The following is a 22,500-nucleotide window of genomic DNA, read 5'->3' on the forward strand; positions in this document are numbered from 1 at the left end:
CTTGTTTGAATCTTCCCTACTCTCAGTGGGAAAAGCTTTTCCACGTCAACTCTGTCTATCCCTCTCATCATTTAAAAAACCTCTATCAAGTCCCCCCTTAACCTTCTGCGCTCCAAAGAATAAAGCCCTAACTTGTTCAACCTTTCTCTGTAACTTAGTTGCTGAAACCCAGGCAACATTCTAGTAAATCTCCTCTCTATTTTGTTGACTTAAACTTAAACAGTGCTATATAAGTAAAAGTTACTTACTTACTTCCTTTCTCCTGCTTGTCCCTGGGAAGGTCCCCGCCCCCCTGCTTTTGTACTCTGATTCAGAGTGGTTTCTTCCATATGTACTTCCCCCTCCAATGGGGAAGACATTGGGTTGCCCCATTATACGAGGCTCCCGGTACTGCCTGCTGCTGTAATAATAATAATAATAAATTTATTTAATGGGCGCCTTTCAGACATCTCAAGGACACCTTACATAGATTAATAGGAATAAAAACATATAATCAGAATAAAATAAATAATAAAGACATCACAGAAACACAAATTAAAAACAGAATTCAATCCAAAAACAGAAAATCAAAAACACAATGTGAAGAGAGAGCAGCGGCAGCCAAAGCGCGCCAGCGTCCACTCTCTCTTCACGGCAGCCATCTTGGACACAGACTTACAGGATTACATCAGACAAAAAAATCATCCCCCCACAGTGGATACCACTGTGGGGGAAGGCACAATGTCCAGTCCCCACCACAAGTTCACCCCAAAGTCAGGCCTATTGAGGCCACCGCAGTTGCCTCTACGGAGGCCCGATGTTCCTGGCCGTTCTCACCGGGTGGTCTTGCCCCGGCATCGGGAGAGTCCTGTAGGCCCCGGGCTGACACAGCTCTCTCCTTAGAGCAGGTCATTGTTGGAGCAACTTCTCCAAATGTTGCTCCTATGTGGGAGAGTCGTCCTCAGACGCTCTCCGTTGAGGGAGGGTATCCTTTTCCCTCCCCGGACCCTTCTGAGTCAACGGGTTGTTTGACTTGCGGGTGGATTTTCCCGTACTGCAGGACCACCAACGGAGCTCTCCTCCTGCAACAAGTCTCCTGCCGGTTCAGCTGCCGGCGCTGTGTCAGGAAACACCGTCGCCCGCTACTGGGAAATGCTGCGGTCTTCGGCAGCCGACTTCCCCGCGGACTGTATCCTCGACATCTGGGCCCTGAAACTACAAAAGGTTTCAAACCCGAAAGAACGCTTGAAACTTTCCTTACCTGCCCATCCTAACGGCCTGGGAGGACGCAGTGCCTCTCCAGTCCGTCGCACGTTGCGTTCAGACGTAATGACGCGCACGCGGACGGACGGCCCTTCTTCACGTAGTCACTCACGTGACTCCGAAGTAAAATTAAAGGTAGACAAAAATGCTGGAGAAACTCAGCGGGTGAGGCAGCATCTATGGAGCAAAGGAATAGGCGACGTTTCGGGTCGAGACCCTTCTTTAGACTGATGTGGGCGGGGCGGTGTGGCGTGGAAAAAAAGGAAGAGGTGGAGACAGTAGGCAGTGGAAGAGCTGGAAGGGGAGGGGAAGGAGCGTGAAAGCAAGGACAACCTGAAATTGGAGAAGTCAATGTTCAGACCGCTGGGGTGTAAACTACCCAAGTAAAATATGAGGTGCTGTTCCTCCAATTCGCTCTGGACATGGAGGAGGCCCAGGACAGAAAAGTCGGATTCGAAATGGAAGGGGGAGTTGAAGTGCTGAGCCACCGGGAGATCAGGTTAGTTATTGCGAACTGTGTGGAGGTGTAGGGCGAAGCGATCGACAAGCCTGCGCTTGGTCTCACCGATATAGAGTAGTTGACACCTGGAACAGCAGATGCAATAGATGAGGTTGGAGGAGGTGCAGGTGAACCTCTGCCTCAGCTGGAAAGACTGCTTGGGTCCTTGGATGGAGTCGAGGGGGGAGGTAAAGCAACAAGGGAAAGTACCAGAGGAAGGGGGTGATTTGGGTAGGAAGGGACGAATTGACCAGGGAATTGGTTCAGACAGTCCTTGCTTTCGCCCTCCTTCCCCTCCCCTTCACAGCTGTCCCACAGCCTACTCTCTCTGCCTCTTCCTTTCTTTTTCCCACCCCACCCCCCCACATCAATGTGAAGAAGGGTCTCGACCCAAAACGTTCCCTATTTCCTTCGCTCCATAGATGCTACCTCACCCGCTGAGTTTCTCCAGCATTTTTGTCTACCTTTGATTTTACCAGCATCTGCAGTTCCTTCTTAAACATCAGGTTTAATTAAGCTCTTTTTTATTCTGCAGATTATGGCAAAAAAGAAAATGATGTAAATGAAAAAGTCGATAAAGGTAAAAGTCTTCATTTCCAATAGTTACTGTATTATGAATGTTTGCTTCAAGTAGAAATTTAGATCATTACACATGATCCAAATGTTTTCAAAACACAAAGTGCTGGAGGAACTCGGTGGTTCAGGCTGAATCTGGAAGGAATGTTTAGTTTAGAGATAGAGCTCATAAACAGGCCCGTCGGCCAACCGAGTCCACACCGACCAACGATCACCACACACTAACAATATCCAATACTCTAGGGACAATTTATAATTTTTACCAATGCCAGTTAACCTCCAAATCTGCACGTCTTTGGAGTGGGGGAGGTATCCGGAGAAACCCCACGTGCTCATGGGGAATGTCCAAACTCCACACAGACAGAACCCGTGGTCAGGATGGAGCCCGGGTCTCTGGTGCTGTGAGGCAGCAACTCTACCGCTGCGCCACTGTGCCGCCCGTGATCTCTTCAAACTTTACACTAGATTTATTTGATTATTTCTTTCACTACAAAGTTTCATGTTGAATAAAGTAGTTATATTTGTTACTGATGTTGACAATAGATGATTTTGGATGTTCTGTTGTTTAAAATCTGCTTGGGTGTCATAGAGTCATAGTTCACGGGAAAAGGCCCTTCGGCCCAACTTGCCCTTGTCAACCAAGGTGCCCCATCTAAACTAGACCCACCTGCCCACGATTGGCCCATATCCCTCTAAACCTATCCTATCCATGTTCCTGCCCAAGTGTTTAATACTCTGGCTTTGTAAGTGGCAATTTGATTTGACTAATGTCAGGTTTAATTAAAGGGAGACAAAAATGCTGGAGAAACTCAGCGGGTAAGGCAGCATCTATGGAGCAAAGGAATAGGCGACGTTTCGGGTCGAGACCCTGCTTTAGACTGATGTGGGCGGGGCGGTGTGGCGTGGAAAAAAAGGAAGAGGTGGAGACAGTAGGCAGTGGAAGAGCTGGAAGGGGAGGGGAAGGAGCGTGAAAGCAAGGACTACCTGAAATTGGAGAAGTCAATGTTCAGACCGCTGGGGTGTAAACTACCCAAGTAAAATATGAGGTGCTGTTCCTCCAATTCGCTCTGGACATGGAGAAGGCCCAGGACAGAAAAGTCGGATTCGAAATGGAAGGGGGAGTTGAAGTGCTGAGCCACCGGGAGATCAGGTTAGTTATTGCGAACTGTGTGGAGGTGTAGTGCAAAGCGATCGACAAGCCTGCGCTTGGTCTCACCGATATAGAGTAGTTGACACCTGGAACAGCAGATGCAATAGATGAGGTTGGAGGAGGTGCAGGTGAACCTCTGCCACAGCTGGAAAGACTGCTTGGGTCCTTGGATGGAGTCGAGGGGGGAGGTAAAGCACCAAGGGAAAGTACCAGAGGAAGGGGGTGATTTGGGTGGGAAGGGACGAATTGACCAGGGAATTGGTTCAGACAGTCCTTGCTTTTGCCCTCCTTCCCCTCCCCTTCACAGCTGTCCCACAGCCTACTCTCTCTGCCTCTTCCTTTCTTTTTCCCACCCCACCCCCCCACATCAATGTGAAGAAGGGTCTCGACCCAAAACGTTCCCTATTTCCTTCGCTCCATAGATGCTGCCTCACCCGCTGAGTTTCTCCAGCATTTTTGTCTACTTTTGATTTTACCAGCATCTGCAGTTCCTTCTTAAACATCAGGTTTAATTAAGCTCTTTTTTATTCTGCAGATTATGGCAAAAAAGAAAATGATGTCAATGAAAAAGTCGATGAAGGTAAAAGTCTTCATTTCCAATAGTTACTGTATTATGAATGTTTGCTTCAAGTAGAAATTTAGATCATTACACAAGATCCAAATGTTTTCAAAACACAAAGTGCTGGAGGAACTCGGTGGTTCAGGCTGAATCTGGAAGGAATGTTTAGTTTAGAGATAGAGCTCATAAACAGGCCCGTCGGCCAACCGAGTCCGCACCGACCGACGATCACCACACACTAACAATATCCAATACTCTAGGGACAATTTATAATTTTTACCAATGCCAGTTAACCTCCAAATCTGCACGTCTTTGGAGTGTGGGAGGTATCCGGAGAAACCCCACGTGCTCATGGGGAATGTCCAAACTCCACACAGACAGCACCCGTGGTCAGGATGGAGCCCGGGTCTCTGGTGCTGTGAGGCAGCAACTCTACCGCTGCGCCACTGTGCCGCCCGTTATCTCTTCAAACTTTACACTAGATTTTTTTGATTATTTCTTTCACAACAACATTTCATGTTGAATAAAGTAGTTATATTTGTTACTGATGTTGACAATAGATGATTTTGGATGTTCTGTTGTTTAAAATCTGCTTGGGTGAAACACTTAGTCATAGAGTCATAGTTCACGGGAAAAGGCCCTTCGGCCCAACTTGCCCTTGTCAACCAAGGTGCCCCATCTAAACTAGTCCCATCTGCCCACGATTGGCCCATATCCCTCTGAACCTATCCTATCCATGTTCCTGCCCAAGTGTTTAATACTCTGACTTTGTAAGTGGCAATTTGATTTGACTAATGTCAGGTTTAATTAAAGGGAGACAAAAATGCTGGAGAAACTCAGTGGGTGAGGCAGCACCTATGGAGCGAAGGAATAGGCGACGTTTCGGGTCGAGACCCTTCTTTAGACTGGTGTAGGCGGGGCGGTGTGGCGTGGAAAAAAAGGAAGATGTGGAGACAGTAGGCAATGGAAGAGCTGGAAGGGGAGGGGAAGGAGGGTGAAAGCAAGGACTACCTGAAATTGGAGAAGTCAATGTTCAGACCGCTGGGGTGTAAACTACCCAAGTAAAATATGAGGTGCTGTTCCTCCAATTCGCTCTGGACATGGAGGAGGCCCAGGACAGAAAAGTGGGATCCGGAATGGGAAGGGGAGTTGATGTGATGAGCCACCGGGAGATCAGGTTGGTTATTGTGAACCGAGCGGAGGTGTTGGGCGAAGCGATCGGCAAGCCTGCGCTTGGTCTCACCGATATAGAGTAGTTGACACCTGGAACAGCGGATGCAATAGATGAGGTAGGAGGAGGTGCAGGTGAACCTCTGCCTCAGCTGGAAAGACTGCTTGGGTCCTTGGATGGAGTCGAGGGGGTAGGTAAAGCGACATGTGTAGCGCTTCCAGCGGTTGCAAGGGAAAGTGCCAGAGGAAGGGGGTGATTTGTGTAGGGAGGGATGCATTGAACAGGGAATGGGTTCAGGTAGTCCTTGCTTTCGCCCTCCTTCCCCTCCTCTTCACAGCTGTCCCACAGCCTACTCTCTCCGCCTCTTCCTTCCTTTTTCCCGCCCCAACCCCCCACATCAATGTGAAGAAGTGTCTCGACCCAAAACGTTCCCTATTCCTTCGCTCCATAGATGCTGCCTCACCCGCTGAGTTTCTCCAGCATTTTTGTCTACCTTCGATTTTTCCAGCACCTGCAGTTCCTTCTTAAACATCAAGTTTAATTAAGCTCTTTTTTATTCTGCAGATTATGGCAAAAAAGAAAATGATGTCAATGAAGACGCTGATGAAGGTAAAAGTCTTCATTTCCAATAGTTACTGTATTATGAATGTTTGCTTCAAATAGAAATTTAGATCATTACACATGATCCAAATGTTTTCAAAACACAAAGTGCTGGAGGAACTCGGTGGTTCAGGCTGAATCTGGAAGGAATGTTTAGTTTAGAGATAGAGCTCATAAACAGGCCCGTCGGCCAACCGAGTCCGCACCGACCAACGATCACCACACACTAACAATATCCAATACTCTAGGGACAATTTATAATTTTTTACCGATGCCAGTTAACCTCCAAATCTGCACGTCTTTGGAGTGTGGGAGGTATCCGGAGAAACCCCACCGCACCCATGGTCAGGATGGAGCCCGGGTCTCTGGTGCTGTGAGGCAGCAACTCTACCGCTGCGCCACTGTGCCGCCCGTTATCTCTTCAAACTTTACACTAGATTTATTTGATTATTTCTTTCACAACAACATTTCATGTTGAATAAAGTAGTTATATTTGTTACTGATGTTGACAATAGATGATTTTGAATGTCTGTTGTTTAAAATCTGCTTGGGTGAAACACTTAGTCATAGAGTCATAGTTCACGGGAAAAGGCCCTTCGGCCCAACTTGCCCTTGTCAACCAAGGTGCCCCATCTAAACTTGTCCCACCTGCCCGATTGGCCCATATCCCCCTAAACCTATCCTATCCATGTTCCTGCCCAAGTGTTTAATACTCTGACTTTGTAAGTGCCAATTTGATTTGACTAATGTCAGGTTTAATTAAACTGTTTTATTCTTCAGATAATGGCAAAGTAGAAAATGATGTCAGTGAAGAAGTCAATGAAGGTAAAAGTCTACATTTCCAATAGTTACTGTATTTTGAATGTTTGCTTCAAATAGAAATTTAGATCATTACACATCTCAAATGTTTCCAATACACAAAGTGCTGGAGGAACTCGGTGGGTCAGGCTGCATCTGGAGGGAATGTTTAGTTTAGAGATAGAGCTCAGAAACAGGAACTTTAGCCCACTGAGTCCGCACCGACCAACGATCACACATACTAACACTATCCAATACTCCAGGGACAAATTATCATTTTTACCAATGCCAATTAACCTCCAAACCTGCACGTCTTTGGAGTGTCGGAGGAAACCGGAAAAGCCCACGCAGTCACAGGGAGAACGTACAAACTCCGTACAGACAACACTCACAGTTAGGATCCAACTAGGGTCTCTTGCACTTTACGGCAGCAACTCTACCGCTGCGTCACTGTGCCACCCGAATAGATAGACGCGCTTTGGGTCGGGAACCTTCTTCAACCTCAGAGTCTAACGAAGGTCAGACGGATTGTAGGGAGGAGGAAAAGGCTGTAAAAGAGGAGGGGCAGGAGAAAGCCTGGCAGGTAATAGGTTGTCCCAGGTGAGGGTGCTTTTTGATAAGCAGAAGGTGGAGATAAAAACAATCCTTTTGTGTTACACCTTCTGTATCAGCCCATTACCTGCCAGGCTTTGAACTGCCCCTCCTCTCTTCCAGCATTCCTCTCACCCTACAATCAGTGAAGAAGGGTCCCGTACCAAAACATCACCTATCCATAATCCCCTGGATGCTATCAGACCCCCTGACATACTCCTGCACTCTGTGTCTTTTTTTTGGTACGCGAGTGTCTGATTCACCATGTTCATAAGTATCTAGAAAGGGGAAAGTTAGTCCAGGGGAGTGTCTTTGTAGTGGATATGATATTGTTATGCATTTTCATTAGTGGTTTGAAGTTAACTTAGTTATTTTAGAAATACAGTGTGGAAACAGGCCTTTCAGCACATTAAGTCTACGCTGACCAGTAATCACCCGTACACTAGTTCTATCCGTTACTCGAGGGACAATTTACATGAAAGCAATTAACCTACAAACATGCACATCTTTGGAGTGCAGGAGGAAACCGGAGCACCCGGATAAAATCCACGTGGTCACAGGGAGAATGTTTGAACTCCATCCAGACAGCACACGTAGTCCGGATCGAACCCGGGTCACTGGCGCTGTAACAGGGCTCTCGCTTAACTTTTTTTCCCTGTTGCCAGCCGGGCAACCTTGACAGCTTTTTAGGTTGCCAAATGACAGTTTAGGTGGTCATTTAAGACGGTTTGCATGAAGCGTGTGATAATGTGCTTGGACGAAGTGCATAGTTACCAGTCGGAATTATGCTCAATGAAGCATTCACATATTATGTTCAAGAAGGAACTGCAGATGCTGGAAAATGGAAGGTAGACAAAAGTGCTGGAGAAACTCAGCAGGTGCAGCAGCAACTATGGAGCGAAGGAAATAGACAACGTTTCAGGCCGAAACCCATCAGTCTGAAGAAGGGTTTCGGCCCGAATCGTTGCCCATTTCCTTCGCTCCATAGGTGCTGCTGCGTCCGCTGAGTTTCTCCAGCATTTTTGTCTACATTCACATATTATTTCTGCTTTAAATAACTCACAAACTAAACATGTTCACCAATCAAGACATGATATATACCACAATGACAAACAGCAAAATTATAATACAATACCTCAACTCTTTTTACACATTGCAATTAATACAATTTCTATTATTTCTTTCCACTTCCAAACAAAAATGTGGTTGGATTATTCAGCATATGATCAACCTGTGTCAATAAATCCTGGACCATGGTAACATATATGCTTAACCATACACACTACAGATTGATGCAAGCATGTTTTCTGTGAAGGACTGAAAATTACTATGACATGGCCATAGCATGGGTCGTTATTGCTATTGGCACAGAAACACTCTCGCTTCCCACATAATTTATCCATAATAAAATATACAGGTTGCAAGGAAATTTCTAAAGGCATTTTATGATAATAGCTGTTAAAACCGACTATACCCATCTGACAGGTTAAACATTACACTAACTGACAAGAGATGGCCAAAGGACGTAACTGCAGCAAATGTTCTTTTGGTAATATATTTAAAGGTGTCAAGACAAATAATAACATTGGGAATTAAAACACATTTGATTACATTCCGTTATCAAACATAATCAATGTTCGCTCTGAAGACCATGAAGCACAGGTGGTGTGTGAATCAGTGCGGGGTGGATAGATGGGGGGGGGGGGGGGGGGGTTGAGAAGGCAATCGGTGCGAATGGATGGATTGAGGCAGGTGAATTAGTACGCGTTGGTTGGAGTATGTAAAATTGTGAGGGGAGAGCACGGGGGATGTCAGTGGTGTTGAATGGGGGGGATCAGTACGGGATGGATGGGGGGGGAGAATCAGTACAGGATGAATGGGGGGTTCAGTACAGGATGAATGGGGTAGACAAAAATGCTGGAGAAATTCAGCAGGTGAGTCAGCATCTATGGAGCTAAGGAAATAGGCAACGTTTCGTGTTGAGACCCTTCTTCAGACTGTTCCTCCCATTTTTCTTGAATGGGGGGGATCAGTACAGGATGGATGGGGATAGGGGTCAGCACAGGATGAATGGGGGATCAGTACAGGATGCATGGGCAATCAGTATGGGATGAATGGGGGAATCAGTACACGATGCATGAGGGGATCAGTACACGATGCATGAGGGGATCAGTACAGGATGGATGGGGGATCAGTACAGGATGGATGGGGGATCAGTACAGGGTGAATGGGATATCACTACAGGATGGATGGGGGATCAGTACAGGATGAATGGGGGATCAATAAAAGATGGATGGGGAGATCACTACAGGATGGATGGGGGGATTGGTGCAGGGTAAATGGAGGGTGAGTCAGTACGGGATGAATGGGCGGATCAGTGCAGTATGAATGGGGGGAGAAGTGCAGGTTGGATGGGAAGGGGGGTCAGTACAGGATGAATTGGGGGACCAGTGTAGGATGGATGGGGGGGGGGGGGGGGGGTGCCAGGAGAATCAATGCGAGGTGGGTAGGGTGATGAATAGATTGGGGGGGTGGGGGGTAGATGGGGAGGACATAGGATGTCAGTGAGGACTGAATAGAGGAGGGAATGGGGATCAGTGCGGGATGGAGAGGAGGGGTCCCAGGATAAGAGGGTGGAGGGGGTCGTACAAGAGAGAGAGAGAGAGAGAGAGAGAGAGAGAGAGAGGGGGGGGGGGGCAGAGGAGGTGGGGAGGAAGGAAGATCAGTGCTCCTCGGACAACATCGCCCCGCTGCCTTGGCCGTCCCTGTCCATCGCCAAAGTGCCGCTGATCCCCTCCTCAGCCAGCCGACTGGAAGGTGCGGGGCCGAGCGGTGCAGCTCAAAGATCCTATAGCTATAGGATATTTGGTGCAGCTGCTTCAGACGGCGGAAGGAGGCCTCCTCCCTCCCTCCCTCCTCCCGGCCTTGGCGTGAGAGAGGGGTTGTTTTGAAAAGGGCCGTTGGCGGATTTGCAGGCAGCCGTCGTTATCAGGGCGATAGCGGCTGCCTGCTCACAAATCCACCAACGGCCCTTTACAAAACAACCCCTCTCTCATGCCGAGGCTGGGAGGAGGGAGGTCTCCTTCTGCCGGGCGGGGTGCGGGAGGATGAGGCGATGGAGCCGCTATCGCAGCCGCTGTTCGGGGCCGTCATTCGCTTCAACTCTTCGCCACCACGCACCCAGTATCTTTGCCCCACAATCAAAGATACTAGAGGAATACAGCCGCCGCCGCCGACACACGAAACGTCACGTTCCTATTCTCCAGAGATGCTGCCTGACTCGCGGAGTTACTCCAGTTTTTTGCGTCTATCGGTATAAACCAGTATTTGGGTGCCAAGCCGGGCAAAATGAGTCGGCATTTAGGTTGCCCGGCGGCACTTTCTGTGGTCAATGGCACCCGGGCAACCGTTAATTTCGAGCCTTGTGTAAGGTAGCAACTCTACCGCTGTGCCACAATGTTGTCCTGAAACTGCTATTTGAAGGATTTTGATGAATCTTTTGAAGATTATATGTTATTCTATGTGCATGATTTTCCATATCCACCCAAATGCAACTATTTAGATGGAAAAAATCGGTTTAGGTTTATTGTTGTCATGTGTACCAAGCTATAGTATTAAGCTTTCTTTTGCCTGCTATCCAAGCCGATCAAAAAAAACATACATATATACAATCAGTTGAAACAGAAATAAAACAGATAAAGGGGAAGATACAGAGTGCAGGATATAGTTCTCAGCATTGTGGCGCATCAGTTACAGAGACAAAGTCCAATGTCCATGATAGGGTAGAGGTGAATCCTAGCTTATGGAAGGACTGTTCAGAAACCTGATAACAGAGGGGAAGAAGCTGCTCCTGAGTCTGGTGGTGTGTCCTTTCAAGCTTCTGTACCTTCTCCATGTCAGAAGCAGGGAGAGAAAGGAATTACCGGGGAGGGACATGTCTTTGCTATGTTGGCTTCTTTCCCGAGACAGTGTGAAGTGTGGATGGAGTTGATAGTCTATGTGATGGACTGGGCCACACTTCCATCTCTCTGCAATATTGTGCGGTGTTGAGCAGAGCAGTTCCCAAAACAAGCTGTGATGCAAACGATGAGTATGTTTTCTACAGTGCATCTGCAGAAGTCTGCAAGGTGACAGACCGAATTTCCTCAGGCTCCTCAGGAAGTCGAGGTGTTGCATCAATGTGGTTGGTCCACGACAGGTCATTGGTTATATTAGCGACAATAGTCATTTACTTTAAACATTGGAATTGGTGAATCTTTAGAATTTATTGCCACAGACGGCTGTGGAGGCTAAGGCATTGGGTATTTTTAAAGCTTTGTAAGGGTATCAAAAGGTTACGGGGAGAAGGCAGGAGAATGGGATTGAGAGAGAAAAATAGATCAGCCATGATTGGATGATGGAGTAGACTCAATGGGCTGAATGGCCTAATTCTGCTCCTGTGTGTTATGGTCTTATGTTTGGATTAAAATAAGTTGATTATGTCTCAATAACCATTGACTGCCATTATGGGTTTCACATTATTTATTATAAATGATATTCCAACAGAAAAGTTGAAGGTGGTCTCAAAGATAACATGCCGCCCAGAGAAACCTAAGGCTGGGCACCCTGTAATGCTGTCCAGTGAAGTTCGAGACGCAAATGCAGATCAAGCCCATATCATCTGGTACAAAGATACTTACCCTTTTGATGAACATCGGTATGTTACAAACACGCCATTTGAAAATGAATATGGTTTCACTACGACTTTAACTTACACACCAAAGGAAACAGATGGCAATCATATCCAAGTTTTCATTGATGTTAACATGGAAGAACATGTGAGAGATTTCGCCTTAATATTAAGTTGAATAAGCGAGTTCGGTATTCCAAAAAAACGCAAGGAATCATGGGATTTGTCATTTGCCATAAAGAAAAAGCGAACGAAGCGCCGGCTGAATAAACTATATAAATTCTTATCTTTATTCATGATTTATGTGTAAAAATATATTTAATCTGAGGAATGGGGGTGCCGTGTGGTCACATTATAGGAACGCAACGATGATAGTTTCTGAGTCGAATTTCACTATCCTGCTAATTTCAAAGCAGTGGAATTCTTCAGCCTCATCTATGAGAGACTCCCATAAATGGTCAATTCCTCATCCCCCCCAAAGGAACAGGTAGCGTGAGAGCGGGATGTAACAGCGAGAGAGAGGGGGCAGATGCGAGTGAGAGACAGGGGAGAGCGCAGACACAGACCCACCTCATCCGCAACCAGGATTGAACCCGGGTCCCCAGCGCCGCAAGCGCTGCCTAACCGCCACTGTCCCCTGACCCGTCCCCGTTCCGTTCCCCCCCCCCCCCCCCCCCCACCGAGTGTCCCATCCCCGCCCAGCGACCCCGGACCGACGACACCAATGGCCCCACGCCCATAGCCAGCGCGGAGAAGAAGCGGCAACCCCAGCTCAACTCCGCCTGTCTCGTCGGGCCAACCAACAGCCTCCAACCGACGGGACACCAGCCTCGGACACCACCGACGAGACACCAGGCCCACAGCCAGCGCGGAGAAGAAGTGCCAACTCCAGCCCAACCATGCTCCAACTCCTGAGGAACCCACTCCCCGATGAGCCGGGGAGCCGCCAGCAGCCGCCGGCCAAGCCCCCTGGTGCCGGCGAAAGCCGAGCACCAGCCATCAATGGGGACACACATAAAGCGCAGCAGCAACTTAGCTGGGACAGGCAGCATCCCCAGAGAAAAGGAATGGGTGACATTTCGGGTCGAGACATCTCCAGAGATGTTGCCTGAGCCGCCGAGCCACCGCAGCACCCAGTGTGCATCTCCGCCGATCACCGCCGCTCGGCCCCTGCCAACCGACAGCCACTGGACAAGGAGAGAGGCGCAGCCGACAGTCCCCGGCCCCCCAGGAGCCGGAGCAGAACCAGAACCGAAGCTAGCGCCTTTTCCCCGCGCAGTCTGCAAGCCCGGCCCGACACCTCCGGCTGCCCCCGGACATGGACGGGACACCCGGGAGGGGACGGGGACGGCTCAGCAACAACTCAACAGTGCCCGCAGCGCCGGAGACACGGGTCCATGAAGCAGCACGATCTCACTCACTCACCAAAGCATTAAGCAATAAAAACAACAAATTAATCTGAGCTTTTAACAAAAAAACAATAAATACAACTATTTCAAAGTTTGAAATCAGTATTTTCTTACCGAGAAGAATCAAAGCTGGAAAAAACGGATGAAATGAAGATCTGTTTGTACACAGCTCCACTGCTTCCAGCAATGTTTATGCAGTGACCTTTGACCTGGGCATGCGCAGTTGGAATACTGAACTCGCTTATTGATACAACATTTTTTGGAAGAATTTCAAACTGCAAGAATGTTGTTTGTTCTTTTCTGATGCTTATGAAAATTAACACGCTTTACTCATAATGTATAATTGAAGGCATTTCTTCAGTTTAGTTTATTTTCACATGTACCGAGGCACAGTGAAACGCTTCGGTACATGCAACTGGTTGCATGCTGACCGGTCATTGGAAAGACTATACATGATTACAATTGAGCCATCCACAAGATAAGATAAGGGAATAACGTGAATGATCAGTAAGGGTGTCAAGAGTTACAGGGAGAATGCGGGAGAGTGGGGTTGAGGGAATATTAGGCCTATCCCAATGGCCTAATTCTGCATTGTCAACCATGTTTACTATTGTAGTTATATATTTTTTACCCTTCTGATTGATAAATGAATCCAGTTTGGTTCCCATATATTTTTATCTAAGTCATATAAAGTTACATTGATCTAAAAGGCGAGATTGTGAAGGGAAGTGGGGGCAAAGTGCGATTCTTTTTAGAGTTACATCTGTCCACATTAGTTTAGTTTAGTGATACATCATGAAAAAGGCCCTTCAGCCAACTGAGTCCATGCCGACCATCAATCACACTCGTTCCATCTTGTCCCAATTTCACACCCACTCCCTACTCACTAGGGCCAATGTACAGAGGTTAATTAACCTACAAAACTACAAGTCTTTGAGATGTGAGAGGAAACCAGGCCACCCAGAGGAAACCCACACAGTCATAGGGAGAACATGCAAACTCCACACAGACAGCACCTTAGGTCAGGATCGAGCCTGGGCCTTTGGCGTTGAGAGGCAGCAGCTCTACCAGCTGCGCCTCTGTGTTGCCCTCAGTTATGTTAACACTAGGTGATTAATTAAACATCAGTGGCTGCTTAGACAAGGCACTTTGTACCATGACCCAGAAACTGTGGTACAAAGTGAGTTATCTGAACAGACACTGGGATTTAGTTAATAATTTCCCTGAATCTCCAACCCAGTATTTTTCCACGACTGGAATATTTTAGGAATAGCATCGGGGCTGATGGAATTAAATGTTAATGCTGCAGAGTTTGCAGTTACAGCCAGTTAGTAACAGAAGTTTAGAGTTTAGAAGGGGGACCTCATTGAAACTTACAGAATAGTGAAAGATATAGATAGTGGATGTGGAGAGGATGTTTCCACTGGTGGGAGAGTTTAGGACCAGAGGTTAGAGCCCTCAGAATTAAAGGGCACTCTTTTAGAAACGAGGTGAGGAGAAACTTCTTTAGTCATTGTCACAGAGGGCTGTGGAGGCCAAATCAGTGGATATTTTTAAGGCATAGATAGACACATTCTTGATTAGAACATGTGTCAAGGGTTATGGGGAGAAGGCAGGAAAATGGGATTAGGAGGCAGAGATCGGCCATGATTGAATGGCAGAGTAGTCTCAATGGGCCGAATGGCCTAATTTTGCTCCTATATCTTGTGAACTTGTAACAGGCACCAAGGATATAGCAGTCCATTTGGTAATCATTACATTTGTGGGAAAGAACTGCAGATGCTAGTTTAAATCGAAACTTGAATTTCGATTCTAAAGAAGAGTATCGACCCGAAACGTCACCCATTCCTTCTCACCAGTTACTCCAACATTTTGTGTCTACCCTGTGAATCATTACTTTAGTGACTTTGATCACCAGCTACCACTGCCTCAGGAGATCTTTGTAATCAGTGTGGCTTCTGAAATCTCAATCACATCAGAGTTTTTAAATAGGTGGCCATACAGATTTTTATTCATTTCACACAGTAATTAAATATTGTATCATTTGCATTTGCATAAGATGGTATTTTGAAATAATTTGTAATACTGTATGTATGTTCTATTTTGTAAACTTCTTTAACTTTTGATGCATGTAATAAATATTTTCTATCATAGAATGTGTGTGGATGTTTCATAAACCCCCAGAGATCTGAGTTGCTGTCATTGGTGGAGTCTGATATTGGCCCAGCTCTAAGCTGGCCACAGGTTTTGATTACCTGGTTTAATTTAGTTTAGAAATACAGTGTGGAAACAGGCCCTCCAGCCCACCGAGTCCGCACTGACCAGCGAAACCCGCACATTAACACGACCCTAAACACACTAGGGACAATTTGTACATTTATAACGCCAATCAACCTACAAACCTGTATGTCTTTGAAAACCGGAGCACCAGGAGGAAACCCACATGGTTACGGGGAGAACATACAAATTCCCTACAGGCAGCACCCGTCGTCAGGATCGAATCCGGGTTTCTGGCGCTGTAAGGCAGCAACTCTACCGCTACTGTGCTTAAAACATTGTGTTTTAAGACTAGCTGTATTTTAATAAAGTCTTAAAATGGAAAAAAAAAAATCAGTAATTGCAGCCAGGGCTAGATTAACACAGAAAATAGGTGCAGAGGAGGCCATTCGGCCCTTCGAGTCAGCACCGTCATTCATTGTGATCATGGCTGATCATCCACAATCAGTAACCCGTGCCTGCCTTTTCCCCATAACTCCGGTGTCTATTAAGTCATTTACATCTGCTAAATGGCATAAGGGATGCAACGAAAAAAGATTAGACTATGCAGAGAGTACAAGATGTGATCAAACGAGGCTGGCCAGAGAACAAGGAGGATGTTGAAACATAGAAACATAGAAAATAGGTGCAGGAGGAGGTCATTCGGACCTTCGAGCCAGCACCGCCATTCATTGTGATCATGGCTGATCGTCCCCTATCAATATCCCGTGCCTGCCTTCTCCCCATATCCCTTGACTCCACTAGCCCCTAGAGTTCTATCTAATGCCCCTGTCCCACTTAAACCTGAACGGAAACCTCTAGAAACTTTGCGCCCCACCCAAGGTTTCCGTGCGGTTCCCGGAGGTTGCAGGTAGTGGAAGCAGGTACCGCAGTTTTAAATGACCCCTTTATTCTAAGACTGTGGCTCCTGGTTCTGGACCCGCCCAACATTGGGAACATTTTTCCTGCATCTAGCTTGTCCAGTCTTTTTATAATTTTATATGTTTCTATAAGAGCCCCCTCATCCTTCTAAACTCCAGTGAATATAAGCCTAGTCTTTTCAATCTTTTCTCATATCACAATCCCGCCATCCCAGGGATCAATCTCGTGAACCTACGCTGCACTGCCTCAATCACAAGGATGTCCTTCCTCAAATTAGGAGACCAAAACTGTACACAATACTCCAGATGTGGTCTTACCAGAGCCCTATACAACTGCAGAAGAACCTCTTTACTCCTATACTGAAATCCTCTTGTTATGAAGACCAACATTCCATTAGCTTTATTCACTGCCGTGGCGAGTGGAGTGCCGCAAGGCTCGGTGTTGGGGCCACAACTGTTTACCATATATATTAATGATTTGGCTGGGGTAGGGAGGGGGGTGGAGAGGGAGGTGGGGCAGAGAGGGAGGGAGGGGGTAGAGATGGAGGGGGTAGAAAGGGTGGAGGGGGAGGGGGTAGAGAGGGAGGGGGGTAGAGGGGAAGGGGGTTAGAGTGGGAGGGGGTACAGGGTAGAGAGGGAGAGGAGTAGAGAGGGTAGAGGGGCAGAGAAGGAGCGGGGTAGAGACCCCACCCCATTTCCCTCATCCTCCCCTCACTCTCATTCCCTGTCCCAGCACCTACCCAGGTCGTAGAGCAGGGCCAGGGCCTGGATCTCGTACTCAGCACAGCCCTGGCTGTAGACTGCAGCCGTCAGCTCGGCCACGCATGGTCTCCAGTCCAGGCCCCGATTTCACCTCCGGGCTCGTCCCTGACCTCGGCTCGTCCTCGGTTCCACCGGCGGCATCTTTTTCGACGCCGGTCATAGCCCCGTCTCAAGCCCTGGCTCGGCCTTCACTCCAGCTCCAGGCCCAGTTGCCGGGCTAAGCCCGCGACAGCAGCCTCCCCACCGGGCCGCGTGCGTGCGTGGACCCGAGGACCCCGAGGGAGGGCGCGGGCGGGCGTGTACCCGAGGACCAGACTTGCCAGTTGATTGTGACGTTAGTCGGAATTTCTTTCTACAAAATGAGAGCTTGGAAAACTTTAATATTTTGAGGCGTGAGGGGGAGTGTAGACGTTTAAACAACTCTCCCTACCCCCTCCTCTCCCTCAATCCCCCCACTTTCCCTGATCAACTTCCCAGGATTTTATCCCTCCAATCCCCCAAACCCTCCCTCACCTCTTTGTGCGGAGTCGATGGAGCTGGGCTTAACGGGTCCGAGCCGAGCGTGCGGGGCAGAACGGGTCCCAGTGGGGCTGAGCGGGGCCCAACGGAGCCGAGCTGGGCCGAGCGGGATGGGGAAGGGGGTAGAGAGGGAGAGGGAGGTGAGGTAGGGCGAAGGGCAGAGATGGAGGGGGTTAGAGAGATGGAGGAGACTGGCCTAGAATGCTTGGGTCCCCCTTGGAGTGACCCATCCTGCCTTGCGAGTTGATTGTGGCGTCAGTCAGATTTTTTTTCTTCAAAATGAGAGCTTAGAAAACTTTAATATTTTGAAGCTGTTTTTAAAAGGTTAGAAACGTGTGAAATATAGGTTAAAATGCGGCAGGATGATATCCGATCCACGGAAAAATGTGAGTAGCATGTGTGAAAATGGGGAGGCTGTGGCCTAGCGTTTGGAAGATAGAAATTAAGGAGATTAAAAGAAAGCTGACACGACCCTGTCCCTCACTGGCACGAGAACAAAAGGAAGAGTTTTAGTTAAATACTAGACTAAGTGGGACGCGTTAGTCCCATTTTCATTCGGGAGGCCTGGTCCCACAATGTTCCACCACTCACGCATAGCCCCCAACTGCGCAGGTGCGGCTGACGGGTTCCCGTTGTGATGCCCCTGATCCCCCCTCCTCCCCTCACTCCCCCCATTCCGCCCCTTGCCCATCTCCCCCCCCCACGCATTCACTCCATCCCCCCTCAACCACCCCCCCCCCACCCCCCCCCCCTCATTCACACTTAGCGGCTCTCCGGTGGCACAACCATTCCTACCCTTAGGGTTCCCATTGTGACGTAGCACACATACGTGCTACTGCGCAGGAGAGTGGAAAAGGGATTTATTAAAGATTAAAATGTGAATAACTCCTAAAATATAACAACAATTTAAAGGTTAAAGATAAGATTTATTCAGTCTATTCTTTCTTGTTGAGTCCTGCAGCCAGGCGAGGACTTCAGGCGGGGCCGGTGGGGAGGGGAGCAGGGCCGGATTTACGGATAAGCTAGACAAGCTTAAGCTTAGGGCCTCGAGATCTAGGGGGTCTACTCACCTCGCCGCCCCACCGACCATCAGCCCACCGGGACCTCCTACTCTTTGCCTGCTGATCCTGGCCACTCCACCGCCCTCCAGCAGCCCGCAGTCGTCACCTCAGCACCAGGCTTGAAGTTCCTACGCTGCAGATTCCCACTCCCCCGGGTTTGACTGCGCTGGGTCATAGTGCTAGGCCCCCCAACCCTGGTAACCTCAGTGGCTGTTCCACTGGGTCTTCCCCATTCCCCTCAAACCATGTGACCCCAGCTCTTCCCCACCCACACTACAGTCTTCATACCCCCCTACTCCCTGATCACCCACCACCCCTCCACCAGCCTCGGCCTCAGTCCACTCGCCTGCCTTCCTCCGGCCCCAACCCCCATCCCTGCCGTGTGTTCACCATCCCCCCTGACCTCCCCTCTCAGATACCGAAAGGTCTGTCCTCAGCAGTGGCCTCACCTTTGTCCCCACCTCAATGAGTTCCGCGCCCACCGCGATTTGGAGCCCTTCTTCAATCGCCTCTGCCTCACACAGTTCTTCCATGGGAAGGAGTCCTCGCCCCCATTGATGATCCCTTTGCCCATCTCCAACGGACCCTCTCCTCTTGGACTCCCCCCATGGCCATTGGTACAGTGAAATTTGGAGGTCACCATCCGACGTCAGAACGGGATAACAGTCTCGGCGGCTTGGACTTCCGAATCGACCACTTCCTACCGGAGACCGCGGCTCCCGAACTCCACAGGCTGAGCTGGGTGGAGATTCACGCTGGCGGCCCTCGGCAAAGGGTTCCCAGGGCTCCGCGATGTTGAAATCAGTGCGGCCTGAGGCTGGGAGCTCGGCAAACCACAGCTCCATGATGTTGAAGCAGCAGGCCCAACACTCCAGAGCTTCAAACGGCGATCCAGGTAAGGCATCGCCCGCTCCGCGGTGAATCCAATAACCATTAAAACCAACTGTTTAATGACAACATACAGTAGGATCTAAAAGTGTCACACTGTCACTGTCGGGTAGTCATGGTCCTCTAGTCGTGGGGGTGGGAGATTGGGAGGGGGGGCCCTCACAAGTGAAATAGCTTAGGGCCTCTATATCTAAATCCGGCCCTGGAGGGGAGCGATGCGGGGACCTGTGGAAGGAACATGCTACAGCTGGGGATAGCCAGCTTCTGGTGGGTGCCGGTGGGGTGGGGAGCGTCCTGCTGCCGGTGGAGGGGGATGGCTTCAAGTGGGGGCCAGCATGGAGCTTCCTGCAGCCGGGGGTGGGAGAAGGCTCCAAGCGGGAGAGTTCTGCAGCCAGGGTACAGGGAAGGCCTCAGGCTGGGCCAGCAGGAGTGTTCTGTAGCCATGGAAATGCCAGCTTCAGACGGGCCTGTCGTTGGCGTTCCCAACGGCTTCAGGCGGAGACCGGTGGGGAGCATTGTGCAGCTTGAGATGGGGACAGCTTCAGGCGGGGGTTGGCGGGAGCATCCTGTAGCCGGGGGAGGTGGACGGTTTCAGGCAGGGGCCAGCGGGAGACACGCTAGAGGCAGGAAACATGTTCCCGATGTTGGGGGAGTCCAGAACCAGGGGCCACAATTTAAGAATAAGGAGTAAGCCATTTAGAAAGGAGATGAGGAAACACTTTTTCTCACAGAGAGTGGGGAGTCTGTGGAATTCTCTGCCTCAGAGGAAGGTGGAGGCCAGTTATCTGGATGCTTTCAAGAGAGAGCTAGATAGGGCTCTTAAAGATAGCGGAGTTAGGGGATATGGGGAGAAGGCAGGAACGGGGTACTGATTGGGGATGATCAGCCATGATCACATTGAATGGCGGTGCTGGCTCGAAGGGCCAAATGGCCTACTCCTGCACCTATTGTCTATTGTCTATTGAGTGTCCTGTAGCCGGGGAGGGGACGGCTTCAGGCGGCGACCGGTGAGAGGGGGGGGGGGGGGGGGTGGTGAGAGGTTGAGCGTCCTGCAGCTGGGGGAGGGGGGAACGGCTTCAGACAGGGTGGGGGGAGCATCCTATAGCCGGGATAGGGGACTTTCTGGAGGGCTGGTACAGGTTTTGTAGGGCCAAATGGGGGGGGTGGGGTGAGGGGGTGCATCCTGTAGCAGGGGATGGGGACAGTTTCAGGCAGGGGCCGGCGAGAGCGTTCTGTAGCTGGGGACGGTGACGGCTTCAGGCAGGGTGGGGGTGTAGTGTTCTGTAGCCCGGAGAGGGGTGGCTTCGGGCGGGGGCTGTCGGGGGCTGGTGGCCTGACGGGGGCTGTCGCTTTAGTGGGATGGGGACGGCTTCAAGCGGGGGCAGCTGGAGCGGGGTGGGGAGCTTCCTGCAGCTGGGCAAGGGACGGTTTAAAGTGGGGGCCAGTGGGGGGGAGGAGCGTCTGCTGCTGGGGACGGGGACGCCTTCAGGTGGGGGCCGGCAGGAGGGGGGACTTTCTGGAGGGCTAGTAGTGTTGTGGGCCGAAGGGACTGCGTTCCATGGGGCTAGTATGGACATTGTGGGCCAAGGGGACATTTCTTGGACTAGTGCAAGTGTTGTGTGCCGAATGGACTGCAGCTGGGGACAGGACGGCTTCAGGAGGGGGTCGGTGGGAGCGTTCAACTTTCATTCCGCTCCTTTAGCTTTACTCTCCTCGCCGCCAATGATGATTGACAGTGGGTGCCGGAAGGGGGGTCGCGGTCCTAGCGAATGCAGGGGAGAAGAACAAAAACCTTCATAACCTTTGTAATATTCCACCATTCGAAACAAAACTTGGTGCGCTAGCAGCACAGGAGAATGGTGAGTAAGGTGGGGGGAAATCGTAGCGCCATCGGGTACCATTTTTGCACAAATGTAAAAACAACTCAAACCGGAAAAGGACAAGATGAGAGTTTTAGTTGTATACTAGACTGTGGGACCAGCTTCACATGGGAGGGCTGGTCCCCCAACGCAATATACCACCTCTCCATCAATTCCAACAAACACAAACACACAAACACACAAACACACACACACACACACACACACACACACACACACACACACACACACACACACACACACACACACACACACACACACACACACACACACACTCACACATACGCACTCACAAACACACACTCACACTCACACACTCACACTCACACACACTGACTCATACACCATATATATGACAGTAAACTTTCTTGAATCCACTCACACGGCTGAGTGCGGCCTCTCCACTGTGGGGCTTCCACAGTCAGCAGCACTTCCACAATCAGCGCGACCTCTGCACTCACCGGAAATTACGCAATCAGTGCGACGTGTCCACTAAGCGGAAGTCACAAATTGAGCGGGACTTGTGGATTGAACTCAGTCGGACCTAATAAAGCATTTCTTCCTTCCAAACACAGTCAGACCTAATAAAGCATTTATTCCTTCCAAACACAGTTGGACCTAATAAAGTATTTATTCTTTCCAAACACAGTCGGACCTATTAAAGCATTTATTCCTTCCAAACACAGTCAGACCTAATAAAACATAGCAGTTTCAAGCACAGGCAGGGCAGCAGGCCAAACAACTCATGGCATTGTCATTTCATTTCATTTCATTTCCACTTAACCATCGCACTTCCAATCTTTCCTCATATGACAGTCCCGCCATCCTGGGGATTAACCTCGTGAACCTACGTTGCACTCCCTGAATAGCAAGGATGTCCTTCCTCAAATTTGGAGACCAAAACGGCACACAATACTCCAGATGTGGTCTCACCAGGGCCCTGTACAACAGTAGAAGGACCTCTTCACTCCTATACATCAGATTGTCTA

At 49.3% G+C, this 22,500-nt stretch overlaps 1 protein-coding gene across 3 annotated transcripts in view; it reads left to right on the top strand.

The window, feature by feature from the left end:
• The window catches only part of LOC116984368, a 116,695-nt gene extending 103,382 nt beyond the window's left edge, over window positions 1-13,313 (top strand). For 2 of the 3 annotated variants that reach the window (XM_033038524.1, XM_033038526.1), the window contains 4 exons: window positions 4,003-4,047; window positions 5,762-5,806; window positions 6,578-6,622; window positions 11,732-13,313. In XM_033038524.1, the coding sequence (XP_032894415.1) occupies window positions 4,003-4,047; window positions 5,762-5,806; window positions 6,578-6,622; window positions 11,732-12,033 (437 nt within the window). In that variant the 3' untranslated portion in view covers window positions 12,034-13,313. The remainder of the gene's footprint in view (window positions 1-4,002; window positions 4,048-5,761; window positions 5,807-6,577; window positions 6,623-11,731) is intronic. The other variant, XM_033038525.1, reaches the window with a different exon arrangement.
• The last annotated feature ends 9,187 nt before the right edge of the window (window positions 13,314-22,500 follow it).

Source organism: Amblyraja radiata, chromosome 20, assembly GCF_010909765.2.
Source record: "Amblyraja radiata isolate CabotCenter1 chromosome 20, sAmbRad1.1.pri, whole genome shotgun sequence".
Taxonomy (NCBI): Eukaryota; Metazoa; Chordata; class Chondrichthyes; order Rajiformes; family Rajidae; genus Amblyraja; species Amblyraja radiata.